At 44.6% G+C, this 14924-nt stretch overlaps 1 protein-coding gene across 1 annotated transcript; it reads right to left on the reverse strand.

Annotated features, from left to right (window-relative positions):
• Positions 1–441: 441 nt before the first annotated feature.
• Positions 442–4952, reverse strand: LOC121997457. Its single transcript, XM_042551869.1, has 3 exons — positions 4571–4952; positions 1082–3719; positions 442–995 (listed from the first exon to the last, which is right to left on the reverse strand). The coding sequence occupies exons 2-3, from the start codon at positions 3533–3535 to the stop codon at positions 720–722; spliced, it is 2730 nt and encodes a 909-aa protein (XP_042407803.1). The 5' UTR covers positions 3536–3719; positions 4571–4952; the 3' UTR covers positions 442–719.
• Between the last annotated feature and the right edge of the window lie 9972 nt (positions 4953–14924).

Genomic DNA, 14924 nt, shown 5'->3' on the forward strand with positions numbered 1-14924 from the left:
ATCAAAGAGACTTCACGCAAAATACAAGCAAGCTGAACTGAATCAGCAAATTCAATGACACCAACAGATCAAGTTTAATTGAAGGAGTTCAAAAAAAAAAAAAAACCCTTTGCTGTAGCAAAGAATGGAGTAGCTGGGCAAACGAACCGTTCTCTACTAGAGAGAGTAGTGCATGATTCCTAATTCTATGCTTCTCCGTTCTTCTCATGCAGTAGCAGTGAATAAAGTTTGCAAAATGCTAAGCCTCTCCTCTATTGTTCAAAACATAAAATGCTTGGCAACTCAAAAAGGCACGAGTTTTCCTGCTTCAATAGACTAAAACTAGTAACCAAACAATCTTGTCCTCCAAAAGCTCACGTTGGTTGGTATCATCAATGGCAAGTCAAACATCTCTAGCCATGTTGACATGGAAGGAGAAAGATACTATCTATAACTCAAAAATGATTCGCAGCTATAGCCTCCTCATACTATTACTTGGAGATATGGTTTTCTTTACATGAAAAACAAAGATGACCTACAAGTTGCCAAGGAAATGGAAGCTACAGCATTTCAGAGTGGCTATATGATACTAATACTATGTATGACTTCGTGGCGCCGGAGAGGCTTGTGCCCAAGGCCCCAATTGAATTGCTGATTTTATTCAAACTATATTGCCTTGATCTTCTAGAGGTGCAAGAATCTTCCTGCAGAAGCTGCGCACTACACCGTATCGGTAGACTTTAAGTTCTTCTAATAGGAGAAACAGGCGGGTGATTTCGCACATAGCTGTTAGGGTCACCTCGAGTAGTAGAAGCTTGCCCTGATCCATCGTTGACATTGTGTTCCTGCAAATTCTTTCGCAGGGTTGAATGATCATAGGGCTTCTTGCCATGGATGACTGCTAAACAAATTGCAAAAGCCTGAAGTAGAGAAATTGACGCCTGGAAATCAACGGTGTACAGCCCCTCTTTGAAAGAAACCATGCTGAAGGCATGCCTTGTGTCCTGAGATGCTCCCTGAAAAGTTTAACCATCAGTACTTTTTTTCATAAACACTTGTTGCTTGAAAAATTCCAAACATTATGCTCGTTGAGAGAATATACCTGAGTGAATAGTTCAAATCGGCAAGTGCCATCTGCAGTTTGATAAGGTTGGAATGAACCACATGAATTGTGCGCTTGAAATTTGTTACTAAGAATAGTTAAGGCGCAACCCTCATCCCAACCTCCACAGTCACAATCACCTCCTGATCTCCATCTTTCTATCAAAGTTGAGGGCTCCCCATCATTGGCCAAACCATGAATGCCGCTCGGAATTATGACTGATATACCAGAATGACCTTTGCCATTGTGCTGATAAGAATGCAAAATTTTCTCACCAGGTGATGTCCTTGAATTTCCAGCTGAATTTGTCAATAAGGATCCTCCATAATTACAGATGTAGGCCTGAGTGCGTGAGTTAGGTTTTCTAAATGGTGGTGTTGGCACAACAATCGCAGCCAGCTCACTTGCAGTCGAAGAATCAAAAGACTTGTAAGCGTCATGCAAGATAAACTCTCTTACATAATCAAAGCTTCCATGGCGAAAGCTCTTTACCTCGCCAAGTGCAACATTCAACTGACCAACAACATTTGAGATCAACTGATGTTGCTTGTCCTTGTTTACAGAGCTGCTCCAAAATGTGTTTTTCTTCTTTGAACCATTTATCGAGAATATATGGAACATGCACTCCAGATTGTCAATGTGGGGAGCACTGCTTCCTGCTATTGCTGCGGCAAGTACCTCACCATCACCAGACGAGAGCATGAACAAAGGAAGACCATTCTTCCATGCCAGCTGAAGAAGAGCCTGCTTCATGTTTGTTGCATGATTTTTGTCAGTTTGAGTTCCTATACCATCATTAGGTAATTCCTTCGAAGTAATAATGCTGTCTCTTGTTTGGGACACAGAATTAACATTTGTCTTTGACTGTTTGTTCAATCCCGGGGATGATTTATCAGTTCTTAGTTCACCAGAATGCTGACCAGGTAAGGCTGCAACTTTCCCAGTTGAATGAAGATTGTTCTTTGGCTTCATTATTGGATCTAGTAACCTCCTCAATGGACTTTGTCGGCCTTTACTATTTCTGGTTACTTGCTCTCCATGGGAATTGTACAGAAGAGAAATTGACTCAAAGAGCTCTTCCGATGAGCCTCCTTTTGAACTAGAACTCTTACTCATCCTAGTTGGTCTCACACTAGACGGATGGATGGTCGACTTCTTCCCTGCTGAAGACGTTGCTTTAGCCTCAAATTTTCTTGATTTCTGAGTAGCATTGGATTCAAGTTTCTCACAAGAACCACTAGGGCATACGTCAATGCCCCCGTTTCCTCGAACTGATTTATCAATTGGTGTTGTTTCTACCAGTGGAACATTGCATGGTATATCAGGTTCATCATTCAGAATGGCCAGAGGAAGTGGGCATGAATAAGGAACCTTAGAAAATTTGTCCATGATCTCAAAATCCTCAACTACATCACCTGAATGGCTTTTGTCGTTTGACTCACTTTGCCAATAGTCAGTAGTTATTGTAGATCCAGAACTAAGCTGTCCACTATCTGCACTAGGTTGAAGAAAACTCGAAATTCCTCCATTGTTATGGAAAGGTGGCCTTGTATTCTTGGTAAAGGGTATAATATTGGTAAAGTCTGCAAACTTTCCTGCTTCCGTCAAGATACAATCATGATCCTCACCAAGCCTGATTGTGGTAGCATGATCAGTATTAATTCTTGAAGGTGAAGTGGTAGATTGTGATTCTAGATGTACTTCACCAGACACGCTTGCAAAATCTAAACAAGTTCCCATATCTTTGTCATTTTGGAGATCTAAGGGGTTAAAATCCACACTAGGAAGCATAATAGAAGAGATCTTCGAATCAGAAATGCCTTCTTCAAGTCTATTTACTACCTTCTTCTGCGTCATAGTTGGGCTGCCCAAAAATGACATTTTCTTATGAGCAAGAACAGAAGATTTCTTACCTTGATAAAAAGGACTAGCCGTTGTTCCACAAGATTGGTTAGAAAAACCAAATGTAGAAAGCGTAGAGGACTCCGTACAACTCGATGCACAGTCTCCGCCCGTCCCATCCGTGGCACACTTCTCATGTGTCCATTTCTCAAGAAGTCCCCACTCCAGAACTCCAACATTCAGAGCCTTTTCATGGATGCTATCATGTTTCTCCAAGCGCCTAAGATACAAGGGCACATTTGACATGTTCTTAACTGGTTCGTCCATCTCAATAACCTTCCTACCAGGCCATGGCTTTTGAGGAGTACATAAGGGTGACATAACTGAATTTTTCTTGATTCCTTCCCTATCTTTAGCAGTTTGTCGAGGGAGCTTTTCTGTTTTGAGTGCCCCAACCTTCTCTGAGAAGTCAACATTCTTTATTCTACTAGGGGAAGGCTTGCTGGGGGATTTTGAGGATTGGGTCTGAGTTGTGATTCTTTTCTTCTGCTGATGGAATTGTTTTGTTCCAAGCATGCTTTCATCTTTTGCTTTTAGGGTTGGAGATGCCATGATCTGTTGGTACTCTTACTGTAGTACGAGCAATTTCATTGCCCTGATCGCAGCTAGAATTTTGTGCAGCACAGCTGAACTAGTTGCAAATTTTCCCAAGTTCCAGAAATTTCTAGATTCTCTTCTCAGCTTGAAACGGACGGATACTTCACATCTGTATCTTTCAATATGTCACTGCACGATTCTGCGTACACACAAAAATGGAGAAAAAGTTAAATCTGTAATTTTCTCTTCCAATGAGCATACAGCTGCTACTAATAAAATGAAATTGAATCTCAATCAGAAGTTCAGAACCATCGCTATCAAACACAGTTCACAAGGAGCAGGTGAGAAGAATAGGGCACGATCTACAAGCAACCAAATGAACCCAGCGCAATTCACGAACTCACTACTTAGAAATTCCGCATTCTGGTGAAACTTTACTCAGATCGAACTTCTAATTCAGAAAAGGAAAAAATTCTTTTGTGTTTCGCAACAGCCAACGTGAGAGAAAACCCCCTCAAAATTCATTTTTTTTCCAGAGTACTGATCACCAAGTGCAATGAACTAGGTAGCATTTGTATGCGATGGTTTAAATAACACAAAAGAAAAGAGAAACAGGAAAGAGGAAAAATCGAACTAAGGCATGAGACTACCACCCATGAAGTACCAGGATGAAGTAGAATGGCCGGAGATTTTAAATCTTATTCTCAGCACGCGATTCTAACACCCTACTTAGACATTCCACATTCTCGTGAAGCATTGCACGAGTCCAACTTCTAATTCAAAATTTGTTTCCTTTTGAATCGGAGCGGCCAACATAACAATAAACCATTCCACATTCTCGTGACATTATATGAATCCAACTTCGAATTCCAAAAATGTCTTCCTTTCGAATGGAACGCCCAAAACAGGAAAAAGATCTCTCAATTTTTTTTTAAAAAAAAAATCGCAACAAGCTCGGCAGCATTTGTATGCAGTGGTTAACAGAAAAAAAAAAACAAGAAAGAGGGGGAGAGAATCGAATTAAAGCAAGAACCCGAAGAGTCCACCTACCACGAAGTATCAGAAATTGGTTAATTGCCGAATATTTCAGATCTGCTTCGCCTTTCCTCAGTTCGCTCTCTCAGCACAATGCAGTTATGCAGAGGCGACCCTGAGCGGCAAGATCAACTATGAAACCCCGGAAGAAATGCCGCTCCGCCACTCGCGTCGCCGACCGAGAACCAACCTACTTCGAGCTGCGAGGATCGATCTTTCTCTCAGGAGGTGGATGGATTGGGATGATCGTGATGAGATCACGGCGTGAGGAGCGTCGCTAGGTTCTGTCTCTTTCTTCCGGAGTACCAGCCACAGCGAAGAGAGAGAGAGGGAGAGAGAGAGAGAGAGGGAGAGCGAGGGAGGAGGCGGCTGAGGGAGGCGAGGAAGCGGGTGGGCTGAGAAGCCATTATTATTTATTGGGTAGAAAAGGACGAGAGGGACCCGGTGTCGGATAAAGGCACGTGTGAGGGCCGGAACAGTGGGGCTCACCGCCGTCAACGAATACACGAAATCGGTAATCAATCGGCCAGAGTGGGAAAATGGTCCCGCGCGCTGATGGGACACGGAGCGTCTCGGTATTGTACTCCCAGATTTGCACCCGCCAGCGTACCAGGATCGATCTGTAGACGTGACGTATGAGATCGGTAGTGGGCTATGGGTAAACATGATTAATATCGTGTTGTTCCATAGAAATGGCGCACGGATAAAATTTTGAGATTTTTTTAGGTTGGCCCAGGAAGTTTATCTTTTCGTCCGATATTTAAATTCGCCAAAACATTTTCAAATTTCAAAATTTTACCATTTCATCCTTTATTATTTGTTTACTTTCACCGACTCCACCAGGGGAGAAGAGCTCCGACGCTATCACTCATTCATTTACTCAAGTAGGAAATCAGTAGAGAAAAAAAATTCTCATGAACTAAATTTCGCATTTTTCTTATTTCTTGAAGTTGTTTTCGTATTATGTTTATTGTTTGTGCTTAATTAGTTAATTATCTTTGTTAAAATTTCAAATAAGAAAAATTCTTTAACTCTTCTTTAGGTTATTCATCCTCCTCTAATCGGGTTAACACGGACTAATAGAGACTATCTTGCCAGAGGTGGTTGTGCTGCAATGTATTGTGATCGTCAAGAATTGTTGGAAGTTGAGATCGAACAAGGCAGATATAGTATAACTTGAAGTCATTGAACTGTCTTGTATGGTTAAGCTGCCTTGTATGGCTGAACTGTTTGGTAAGGCTGAGCTATCTTATATGGTCGAGTTGTCTTGTATGACTGAGGTGCCTAGTAATACCGAGTTGTCTTGTATGACTGAAGTACCATCTATGACCGAGCTGCTTGATAAGGGCGAGCTGTTTGATAAGGGCTGCTTGATATGGTCGAGTTGCTTGGTATAGCTGAGCTGCATGTTATGGCTAAACTGCTTTGTATGGTCGAGTTGCTTAGTAAGATCAAGTTGCTTTATATAATTGAGTTGTCTTGTATGATCGAACTACTTAGTATGGTTGAACTGTCTTGTATGATCGAGCTGTCTATTATAGTTGATCTTCCTAGTCTGGCCTCTTGGTATAACCGAGCTACCTTACATGGCCAAGCTGCCTAGCTGCAATGTCTATCAAACTGTAAAATTGGGCATTGTAACTTCCCAAATATTGTAAATCACACTAGCTATATCAATCATAATCACAAATAATATTTAATACCACCTTCTATTTTAATCCTCCTACATTAGATTCTATTTAAAACACTTTATTAATCTTTTTATTATTTTCTAAAAGTAATTCTAAATATTTAATTTATTATTTTCTAAGTTAATAATTAATTTATGATATCTGTTATCACTAACCTTCAAACTTATATATTTTAAGTTAGGTGAGTTTTTTTTACCTTCCTCACATAGAGCCACCAATTTTGAACGTACTTATCGAATTAGCTCAATCCATCAAATTATTAAGGTGGCATTTGATTTAGAAGTTTAGAAATTCTAATTCATTTCTAAACCTTGTATTTAATTGATGGGAATAAAATCAAGATTTTAGAATAAAACTCAAAAACTTGGGTATTGATGAAACTCACCTCTTTTCTTGAGTTTTGATAGGAATGAGAATAAAAATTAAGTTTTGGACAAAAATACTCTCAATATATTTGTTCAAATTTTCTTACATTTCACTTTCTCTCTCCTTGTTCTCTCTCATCATACTTTCTCTCTCAATACACTTTCTCTCTCATCACATATAATCCTTACCATTTTCTCCTTATATTCTCTCCCATCTTACACTCTCTCTCCTCATTTTCTCTCTCTCTCTCTTCATTATCTTCCATCACACTTTCTCTCCTATATATTACATACTCTTGTTGGATCGATGAATTCGCTAGAGGGGGGTTGGGGGGGGGGGGGAATGAATAGCGAAAAAAATTATCGTAAAAACTCGAGTCGAGTGCACAACGGAATAATAAAATGATCAATGCTAACAATAGTCATTTTACTTGGTTCGGAGTCTTTGTCGACTCCTACTCTAAGGCTCGCACTCATTGAGTTCTTTCGTTGGGCTATTCACTAGCAATTCGAAAAGATGATTACACAGTTTAAATTACAGGAATGATAATAAATAAACAATACTGACAATAATAAGGAAAAGAAAAACATCACTTGTCGGAGAAGCCTCGCAACGTCGCAGGAGTACAACACAGAAGAGCAAACATTGGAAGATCTTGTTCTGAGTTCTTTGCTCTAGGGTGCATCCTCCTTATATAGGAGGCTCTGGGCGCTCGGATCCCTTCCGGGCGCCTAGAGTGTGACGTAGCCCAGCCAACCATGAATCTCCACTTGGCGAAGCGGCAACGAGGATAAACTTTGCATTCCGGGCACCCAGATCTTTGTTTTTTCAGCAACCTACAAAAAATATTAATCTGAGGTAAAATGTAAAATTACCCTGCAAAACAAGGTATTAGCTCAGTTAAGTTATAATAGTAATAAAAGCAATAATTAGATCCCGTCTCCTCGAGACCGGAATCTAGTCACAACCTCAACTTAATTAGATTTCCGAAATAGATCTAAGTTAGATCGATGTCTAATGTTCCCTTCCCGGGAACGCGTCCTCACAGTCACTCCCCTCCAGTGCCTTACCTTAACCTACCTGCCAGACGTCCGGTCAGCCCTTCGATCCGTCTGGACTTTGTGCCAGCTATCAGGTCAGCCCGTCGACCTAGCTGGACTTCATGCCAACTATCAGGTTGACTCATTGACCTAGCTGGACTTCGTGCCAGACATCCGGTTAGCCCGTCGACCAATCTGGGCTTTATGCCAGCTATCAGGTCGACCCGTTGACCTAGCTGGACTTCTCTTGCACACTTCGTCAAAGTGTTAGATCAATATGAAACTAACTTAACTTACTTTGCCATTCATCAAAACTTAAGTTAGGCCGTTAGTGTTAATCGCACCAACAATCTCTCCTTTTTTGATGCAATGACAACCTGGGTTAAGTTAGTAAAAAAAATGCAAGTAAAACAAGCAATTATAAGATTTTTTAAGTTAGTCTTGTTTTATTTGTGGTATTTTGTTGTTTAACTAACTTAAACCACCTAACCCTCCCCCTTTTATATTCATCAAAAATAACACAGAACATATATAAAAATAAGTGATTAAAGAAGCAACAGAAAATTTGAATTAAGGTTAGGTCGAGTTGGGGGAGTCTAACCTAATTTTCAAGCTTGTAAATTTAAAACACTTTTCGAACATAAAGACTAATTTTCAAGTATACTGACTTTACAAAAAGTAAGGTTGTCAAGGACAAGTTTATAAAATCCAAATTTCAACACTAAGTGGATAAACTCAATTTTCAAACTTAAGTTTGTAAAATTTAATTTTCAAAACTAAGTGAAATCCAATTTTCAAAAACTAAGTAAAATATATTTTTTAACACTAAGTTTGTAAAGCCCAATTTTCAAAACCAATTCAAAAACTAAGTTAAAAAAACAACTTAGTTTTATAAAAGTTAGTTTTAAAAATAAGTTTATCAAATTAGATTTGCAAAAATAAGTCAGATTTTTTAAACAGATTTAAAATATTTTTAAGGAAATATTTTTCAAAAACTAATTTCAAAATATTTTTAATTAAGGGAAAATAAGTATGAGAGCAATTAATCCTCCTCTTGAACCTGACATAATTTTAAGAAAAAAAAATGATTCTCTCTCTAAATTTGATATTCTCCTGAATTTATTACTCCCCCTTAATTTATCTCTCCCTCTTAAGTTAACACTAAGGTTTGGGTTAAATTTCAATGCCTTAACACTAAGGTTTAAGTGATTCAGTGTTAATAACACTTATGTTTATCGAATATATTATTTTATTTACATAAGTATTTCTTGGTATAATTGTTTGATAAAAAAATAAGATTATTAAAATTAATCAATTATTCTCATTAATAAGTAATTTGTTACCAACTTAATAATAGTTAATCATTATCAATAATTTATTGATTAACTTTTATTTTACTTGACTTATCTGATTAAATTTCGTATTAACTGACTTAATATCAATGGATTAAAAATAATAGTTATAATTTATATTTTGTTTTTCATTAACTTAATTTTTAAGTTTTGATTAAGTAACTTAAGTTAGGTTTAATTAGGATTAGCTAAGTTTAGTGATCCGGTAGTAAGAACAAAGGACCCCGCCCTGTGGAGTCAGCGCCACGTGGAAGTCACAGTGGCAGTTGTCCATCCGGAAAGGGCCGAGTCCGACCGGACGGCCGACCGGCTGCCCGGTGGAATCGAATGTCCGGAGAGGGATGGGTCTGATCGGCTGGCCGACCGGACGATATTCGGTTGATGGTTAAAGGCGCCCTGTCGAAATCAAGGTTCCGGCGCTCAGTGGAAAAGGTCGCGGGGCCGAGCGGACTTCCCGCTCGGCCAAAGCCATAAGGTAACTGCTAATAGTCTCCACAAAGCACGTAATGGAAGATCTCCCCAAATAAACCACCGCATATGTCCGGCTGGATGTTGAGGGAGCTGTCCGCCCGGAATCCAGATCTGGAGCAAAGGGGAAAAGGACAAGGAACGTCTTTTTTTTATACCAGGTATGTTTCACGTGTGGGCCATGCTCCAAATCTTGTGACAGGGGATTCCGCTATCCCATCGAGGACATGCTGAGACTGTAGCAGTATGGGTTAGGGAAGCTCACTGACAAGTCCTTACTAGGGTATGGGCCATGGACACGTGTACACCTCGGTAGGTGTACATTCACTTCTTCGCTGCCCTATATAAAGGCGCTCATTCTTCGCCGGAGGTACGCATTCTACGAGTTTTGAAGCCACTGTTTCTTTCTTGAGCTTCGCCTGACTTGAGCGTCGGAGGGTCGCCGCCGGGAACCCCTTCCCGGCCCGACTTCTGTGCAGGTTCGCCGGAGCTTTGTGCCACCAGTCGAAGATCCACGTCAGCAGTCGGAGAGCGCCCCGTGCCCAGCGTCCGCTGATTCAACATTCGGACAGGATCAAATTGGCGCCGTCTGTGGGAACGCTCCTGCATCCGAACGGAAACAATGGACGAGGCTGGACGACAACACACGGTGACGCTTTCGACGGAGGAACTCGACGCCTTGATCGAGATAAGGGCCGCCAAGCTTGTGGAGCAAAAACAGAAAGCCACAGCCGAGCGGCCGGAGCAGCAAGCAACGTCAGCGTCTGGTGGCCTAGCGGAGGCACCACGTGCCACCGTTGCATTTCATCGGGCCCTATTCCGCACCCCCGAGGCCGCAGCAACTAACAGAGATCGGGGATCTTCTTCTGATGAAAGGCCTAGACGGGATGACAGAAAAGGAAAAGCCCCCCGAGCGGATGCATCGCCCGAGCGAATTAACCGCCAATTTTCGGAGGCCATTCTAAGAGACCCCTTGCCGAAGCACTACGTGCCTCCGACGATCGGCGAGTATAATGGGACAACCGACCCGGATGATCATCTGGGTAAGTTTGATAATACAGCTACGCTCCATCAATACACAGATGGAGTGAAATGCCGAGTTTTTCTTACTACTCTCTCGGGATCTGCTCAACGGTGGTTTCGGAGGCTGCCGGACGGATCCATCACAAGCTTCAAGGACTTCCGAACGGCCTTCCTCCACCATTTTGCGAGCAGTCGGCGCTATCAGAAAACGAGCGTGAGTCTGTTCGCCATCAAGCAAGAAGCCCGTGAATCGCTCCGAGCTTACATCCAGCGGTTCAACAAAGTGGCGATGGACATTCCAACGTCCACCTCGAAAACTATGATGAATGCCTTTACGCAAGGCCTCGTGGACGGGGACTTCTTCCGCTCGCTCGTTCGGAAGCCTCCTCGAGATTATGACCATATACTACACCGGACCAACGAATACATCAACGTGGAGGAAGCACAAGCGGCCAGGAAAAAAGAAACTCCAACCGAGCGGGCTCCTCCTGCCGAGCGGAAACAGCAAGCCGCTCATCAGCCGCCCAGAGGACCGAGGGCCGAAGCAATCCTCTCCCCCCATACCCGGTCTCACGTGCAAGAAGTAGCTGCCGCCCGGCCCAAGCCAAAGAAGAAATGTACCCCGATGTTCTGCTCTTTCCACCGGACGGACACGCACAACACAAGGGATTGTCGCAGTCTTCCCTTTGTGGCTCATCCCGTTCCCCGGAATGGCGGCCGACGGTCTCCCTCAGTCGACCGTCGACAGAGAACTCATGAAGCCGACCGGGCGTGAGCTGATAGGCGACAGCAACAGACTCCCGATCGACATCGCTCTCCAAGGCAGGAAAATCGCCGAGCGTCAAGAGAAAGGTCTCGACCATCCGCTCGGGAGGAAGAAAATAGAAGCAATACTTCCCGAGGCGAGATCAATATCATTGCTGATGGGCCGACCGGAGGAGACTCCAACCGAGCAAGAAAGGCCGGCGTCTGGCAGCTCCAGATCCATGTAGTCGGTTGTAGCCGAGAGCGGGCGAGCGGACCGGAAATCAGTTTCGGTCCAGGGGACTTGGAAGGAGTTGAAGTGCCCCACGACGACGCTCTGCTCATCAAAGCGGTAATAGCGAATTATACTATCCACTGCGTTTTTATTGATACAGGGAGCTCGGTCAACATCATCTTCAAGAAAGCATTCGATCAGCTGCAAATTGACCGTGCCGAGCTGCTGCCCATGACAACCCCCCTCTACGGGTTCACGGGCAACGAAGTCCTGCCGGTCGGGCAAATCCGGCTAGCCATCTCACTAGGAGAGGAGCCGCTCAGGAGGACGAGGACAGTGAACTTCGTGGTGGTGGACTCTCCCTCGTCCTACAAGGTCATTTTGGGACGACCGGCGCTCAGCGAGTTCCGGGCAGCCGTCTCAACCTTCCACCAGAAGATCAAGTTCCCCGTCGAAGATAAAGTAGGAGAGGTACGGGGAGACCAACTGGCAGCTCGGCGATGCTACATTGAAATGGTCCGAGCAGAAGCAAGTTCCGCTCGGAAATTGCCCCGGATCGAGGTAAACGCCATAACTGAAAGGCCTCCCTCTTTAGTCTACGAAGAAAAGGAGGAAGTACAGATACACCCCACTCGATCGGAGGCTACAACATTCATCGCGCCCGATCTGGAGGTGAAGCAGAAAGAGGAGCTGGTCCAATGCCTCAGAAGAAACCATGATGTCTTCGTCTGGTCGACACATGAGCTGCCCGGAATTTCACCAAGTGTAGCGCAGCATGAGCTCCACGTCCGACCGGACACTCGGCCTGTGAAGCAGAGAAAAAGAGATTTCAGCGCCGAGCAGAATGCCATCATCCGAGCGGAGGTGGAGAAACTCTTGGAGGCCGGCCATATCCGCGAGGTGCAGTTCCCGAGCTGGCTGGCGAACGTAGTATTAGTCTCCAAGCCGGGCAACAAGTGGAGAGTATGCATAGATTTTCGGGATCTCAACAAAGCTTGCCCGAAAGACTTTTATCCTCTACCTCGGATAGATTAGCTGGTGGACTCTACGGCCGACTGTGAATTAATCTGTATGCTCGACGCCTTCCAGGGCTATCACCAAGTGCTGCTCGCCCGTGAAGATCAAGAAAAAGTCAGCTTCGTGACGGCCGACGACACTTATTGCTATAATGTGATGCCGTTCGGATTAAAGAATGCGGGGGCCACATATCAGCGCTTGATGAATAAAGTATTCAGAGAGCAGATCGGGCGGAATCTAGAAGTTTATGTCGACGACATTCTCATTAAGTCCGTCCGAGCGGCTGATCTCTTCAAGGACATGGAAGAAACCTTCCGAACGCTACGCAAATATGGAGTCAAGCTAAATCCCCAGAAGTGCCTGTTCGGAGCAAAAGGAGGGCGTTTCTTGGGGTACATAGACCGAGTCGGATCAAGCAAATCCCAGAAGGTGAAAGCTCTACAAGATATGCCTCCTCCGAAAAGGGAAGTGCAGCGTTTGGCCGGTCGGATAACCGCTCTGTCCAGATTCATTTCCAACCGGAGCCTTCCCTTTTTCAAGATCTTACGCAAGGCTACAAAATTTCACCGGAACGAGCATTCCAAGATTTAAAGGCATATCTGAATTCGCTCCCAGTAAGCCGACTATTGGTGAGCCACTTTGTATTTATCTATCCTCGACCGAGCAGGCAATCGGCTAAGCACTGGTGAGGGCGAGCGGAGAGGAGCCTGTGTATTTCCTTAGTCACATTTTAAAAGATGCTGAATCTTGCTACACTGGGCTCGAAAAGCTAGCTTTCGCTCTGGTCCTCGCCGCTCGGCGTCTTCGTCCATACTTCCTGGCGCATACGATCATTGTCAAAACCAATAGCCCGCTCGGACGTGTTCTACTAAATCCAGAGGCATCCGGACGGCTCATCAAATGGACGACGGAGTTAAGTGAATTTGATATCCAATACCAGCCCCGCTCGGCGATCAAAGCGCAATCCTTGGCCGATTTTGTGACTGAGGTGCAAAGGCCGGAGCCGGAAGCTATGTGGAGAATATATGTGGATGGGTCGTCCACTCGGCTCGGAAGCGGGATTGGAATATTGTTACTCTCCCCTCAAGAAGAGAAGATGCACTTATCCGTCCGGCTGGATTATAAAGCTACAAACAACGAAGCAGAATATGAGGCCCTTATAGCCGGCTTACAGGCCGCCTAATTGGCCGCTCAGCAGCTGACAGGCACCTTTGAAATCAACAACGCTCGGCTCAAACTTTATGCTCAAGCCTTCGAGAAGCTCAAGACTGACTTCCGAGAAGTTATCATCCAAAAGATACCCCGAGCGGAGAACCAAGCGGCTGATGAGCTAGCCAAACTTGCAAGTTCAATGACGCCGATCGCCATCCAGCAGCCAATTGAACAAGTATCTTTGGTGGCGCATGTCGATCGGATGGAGGGCCTCGCATTTCCGAGCGACTGGAGGACACCCATCATGGAGTTTCTGCGCTCGGGCGCCACGTCGTCCGATCAGAATGAAGCTCAGCTGCTAAGGAGGAGAGCCGGTCGGTTCACGCTCATCGGCGATCAGCTTTACAAGAAGGCTTTCTCCCGCCCGTTACTGAAATGCGTGAGCCCGGAAGACGCGGCGTATATTCTCCAAGAAGTGCATCAAGGATCCTGCGGTGGGCATCCGGGCGGACAATCGCTGGCTAAGAAGATCCTGTTGGTAGGGTACTTCTGGCCAACATTACAAGCAGACGCCGCTTGGACCGTATCGACGTGCCTTTCGTGCCAGAAGTACCATAACTTCCACCACCGGCCGGAAGAGGAAATGAAGGCATCAACAGTCTCTTGTCCGTTCGATCAGTGGGGAATGGATATCGTGGGTCCATTTCCTATGGCGACCGGGCAGCGAAAATTTCTGCTAGTGGCGGTCGATTATTTTTCCAAGTGGGTGGAGGCTGAGCCGCTCGCCAAGATCACCGAGCAGATGGTCAAAAAATTTATTTGGCAGAACATCATCTGTCGGTTCGGCATCCCTCGCCGACTGATTTCCGACAACGGACGGCAGTTCACCGGAAATTGCATGAAGATTGGTACCAAAGCTATGGCATCGAGCAACACTTCACGTCCGTGGCCTATCCCCAAAGTAACGGTCAAGCCGAGGTAGCCAATCGGGAAATTCTTCGCATTCTGCGCGCTCGGCTCGATCACTTGGGAGGAAGTTGGGTAGATGAAGTGCCGGGCGTCTTATGGGCCATCCGAACGACTCCAAAGGAAGGGACGGACGTCACGCCTTTCCACTTGGTGTATGGCGGCGAAGCGGTCATTCCTGTTGAAGTCGGCATCGAGTCCGCTCGGATCCAAAATTACGATGAGGACAACGCCGAGCGGAGGAACATGGAGCTGGATTTGGTCGAAGAAGAAAGAGCCAAGGCGTCCGTTCGGCTGATGGCGTACCGGCAGCGG

This window comes from Zingiber officinale, chromosome 6A, assembly GCF_018446385.1.
Source record: "Zingiber officinale cultivar Zhangliang chromosome 6A, Zo_v1.1, whole genome shotgun sequence".
In the NCBI taxonomy this organism is placed as follows: domain Eukaryota; kingdom Viridiplantae; phylum Streptophyta; class Magnoliopsida; order Zingiberales; family Zingiberaceae; genus Zingiber; species Zingiber officinale.

What these genes read in the sequence shown, in the direction of transcription:
- LOC121997457 (XM_042551869.1), bottom strand. Translation starts at nt 3,535, where the DNA reads ATGGCATCTCCAACCCTAAAAGCAAAAGATGAAAGCATGCTTGGAACA. An exon ending in GATTTGAACTATTCACTCAG is followed by an intron (nt 996 to 1,081) that starts GTATATTCTCTC and finishes TAAACTTTTCAG; the next exon opens with GGAGCATCTCAGGACACAAG.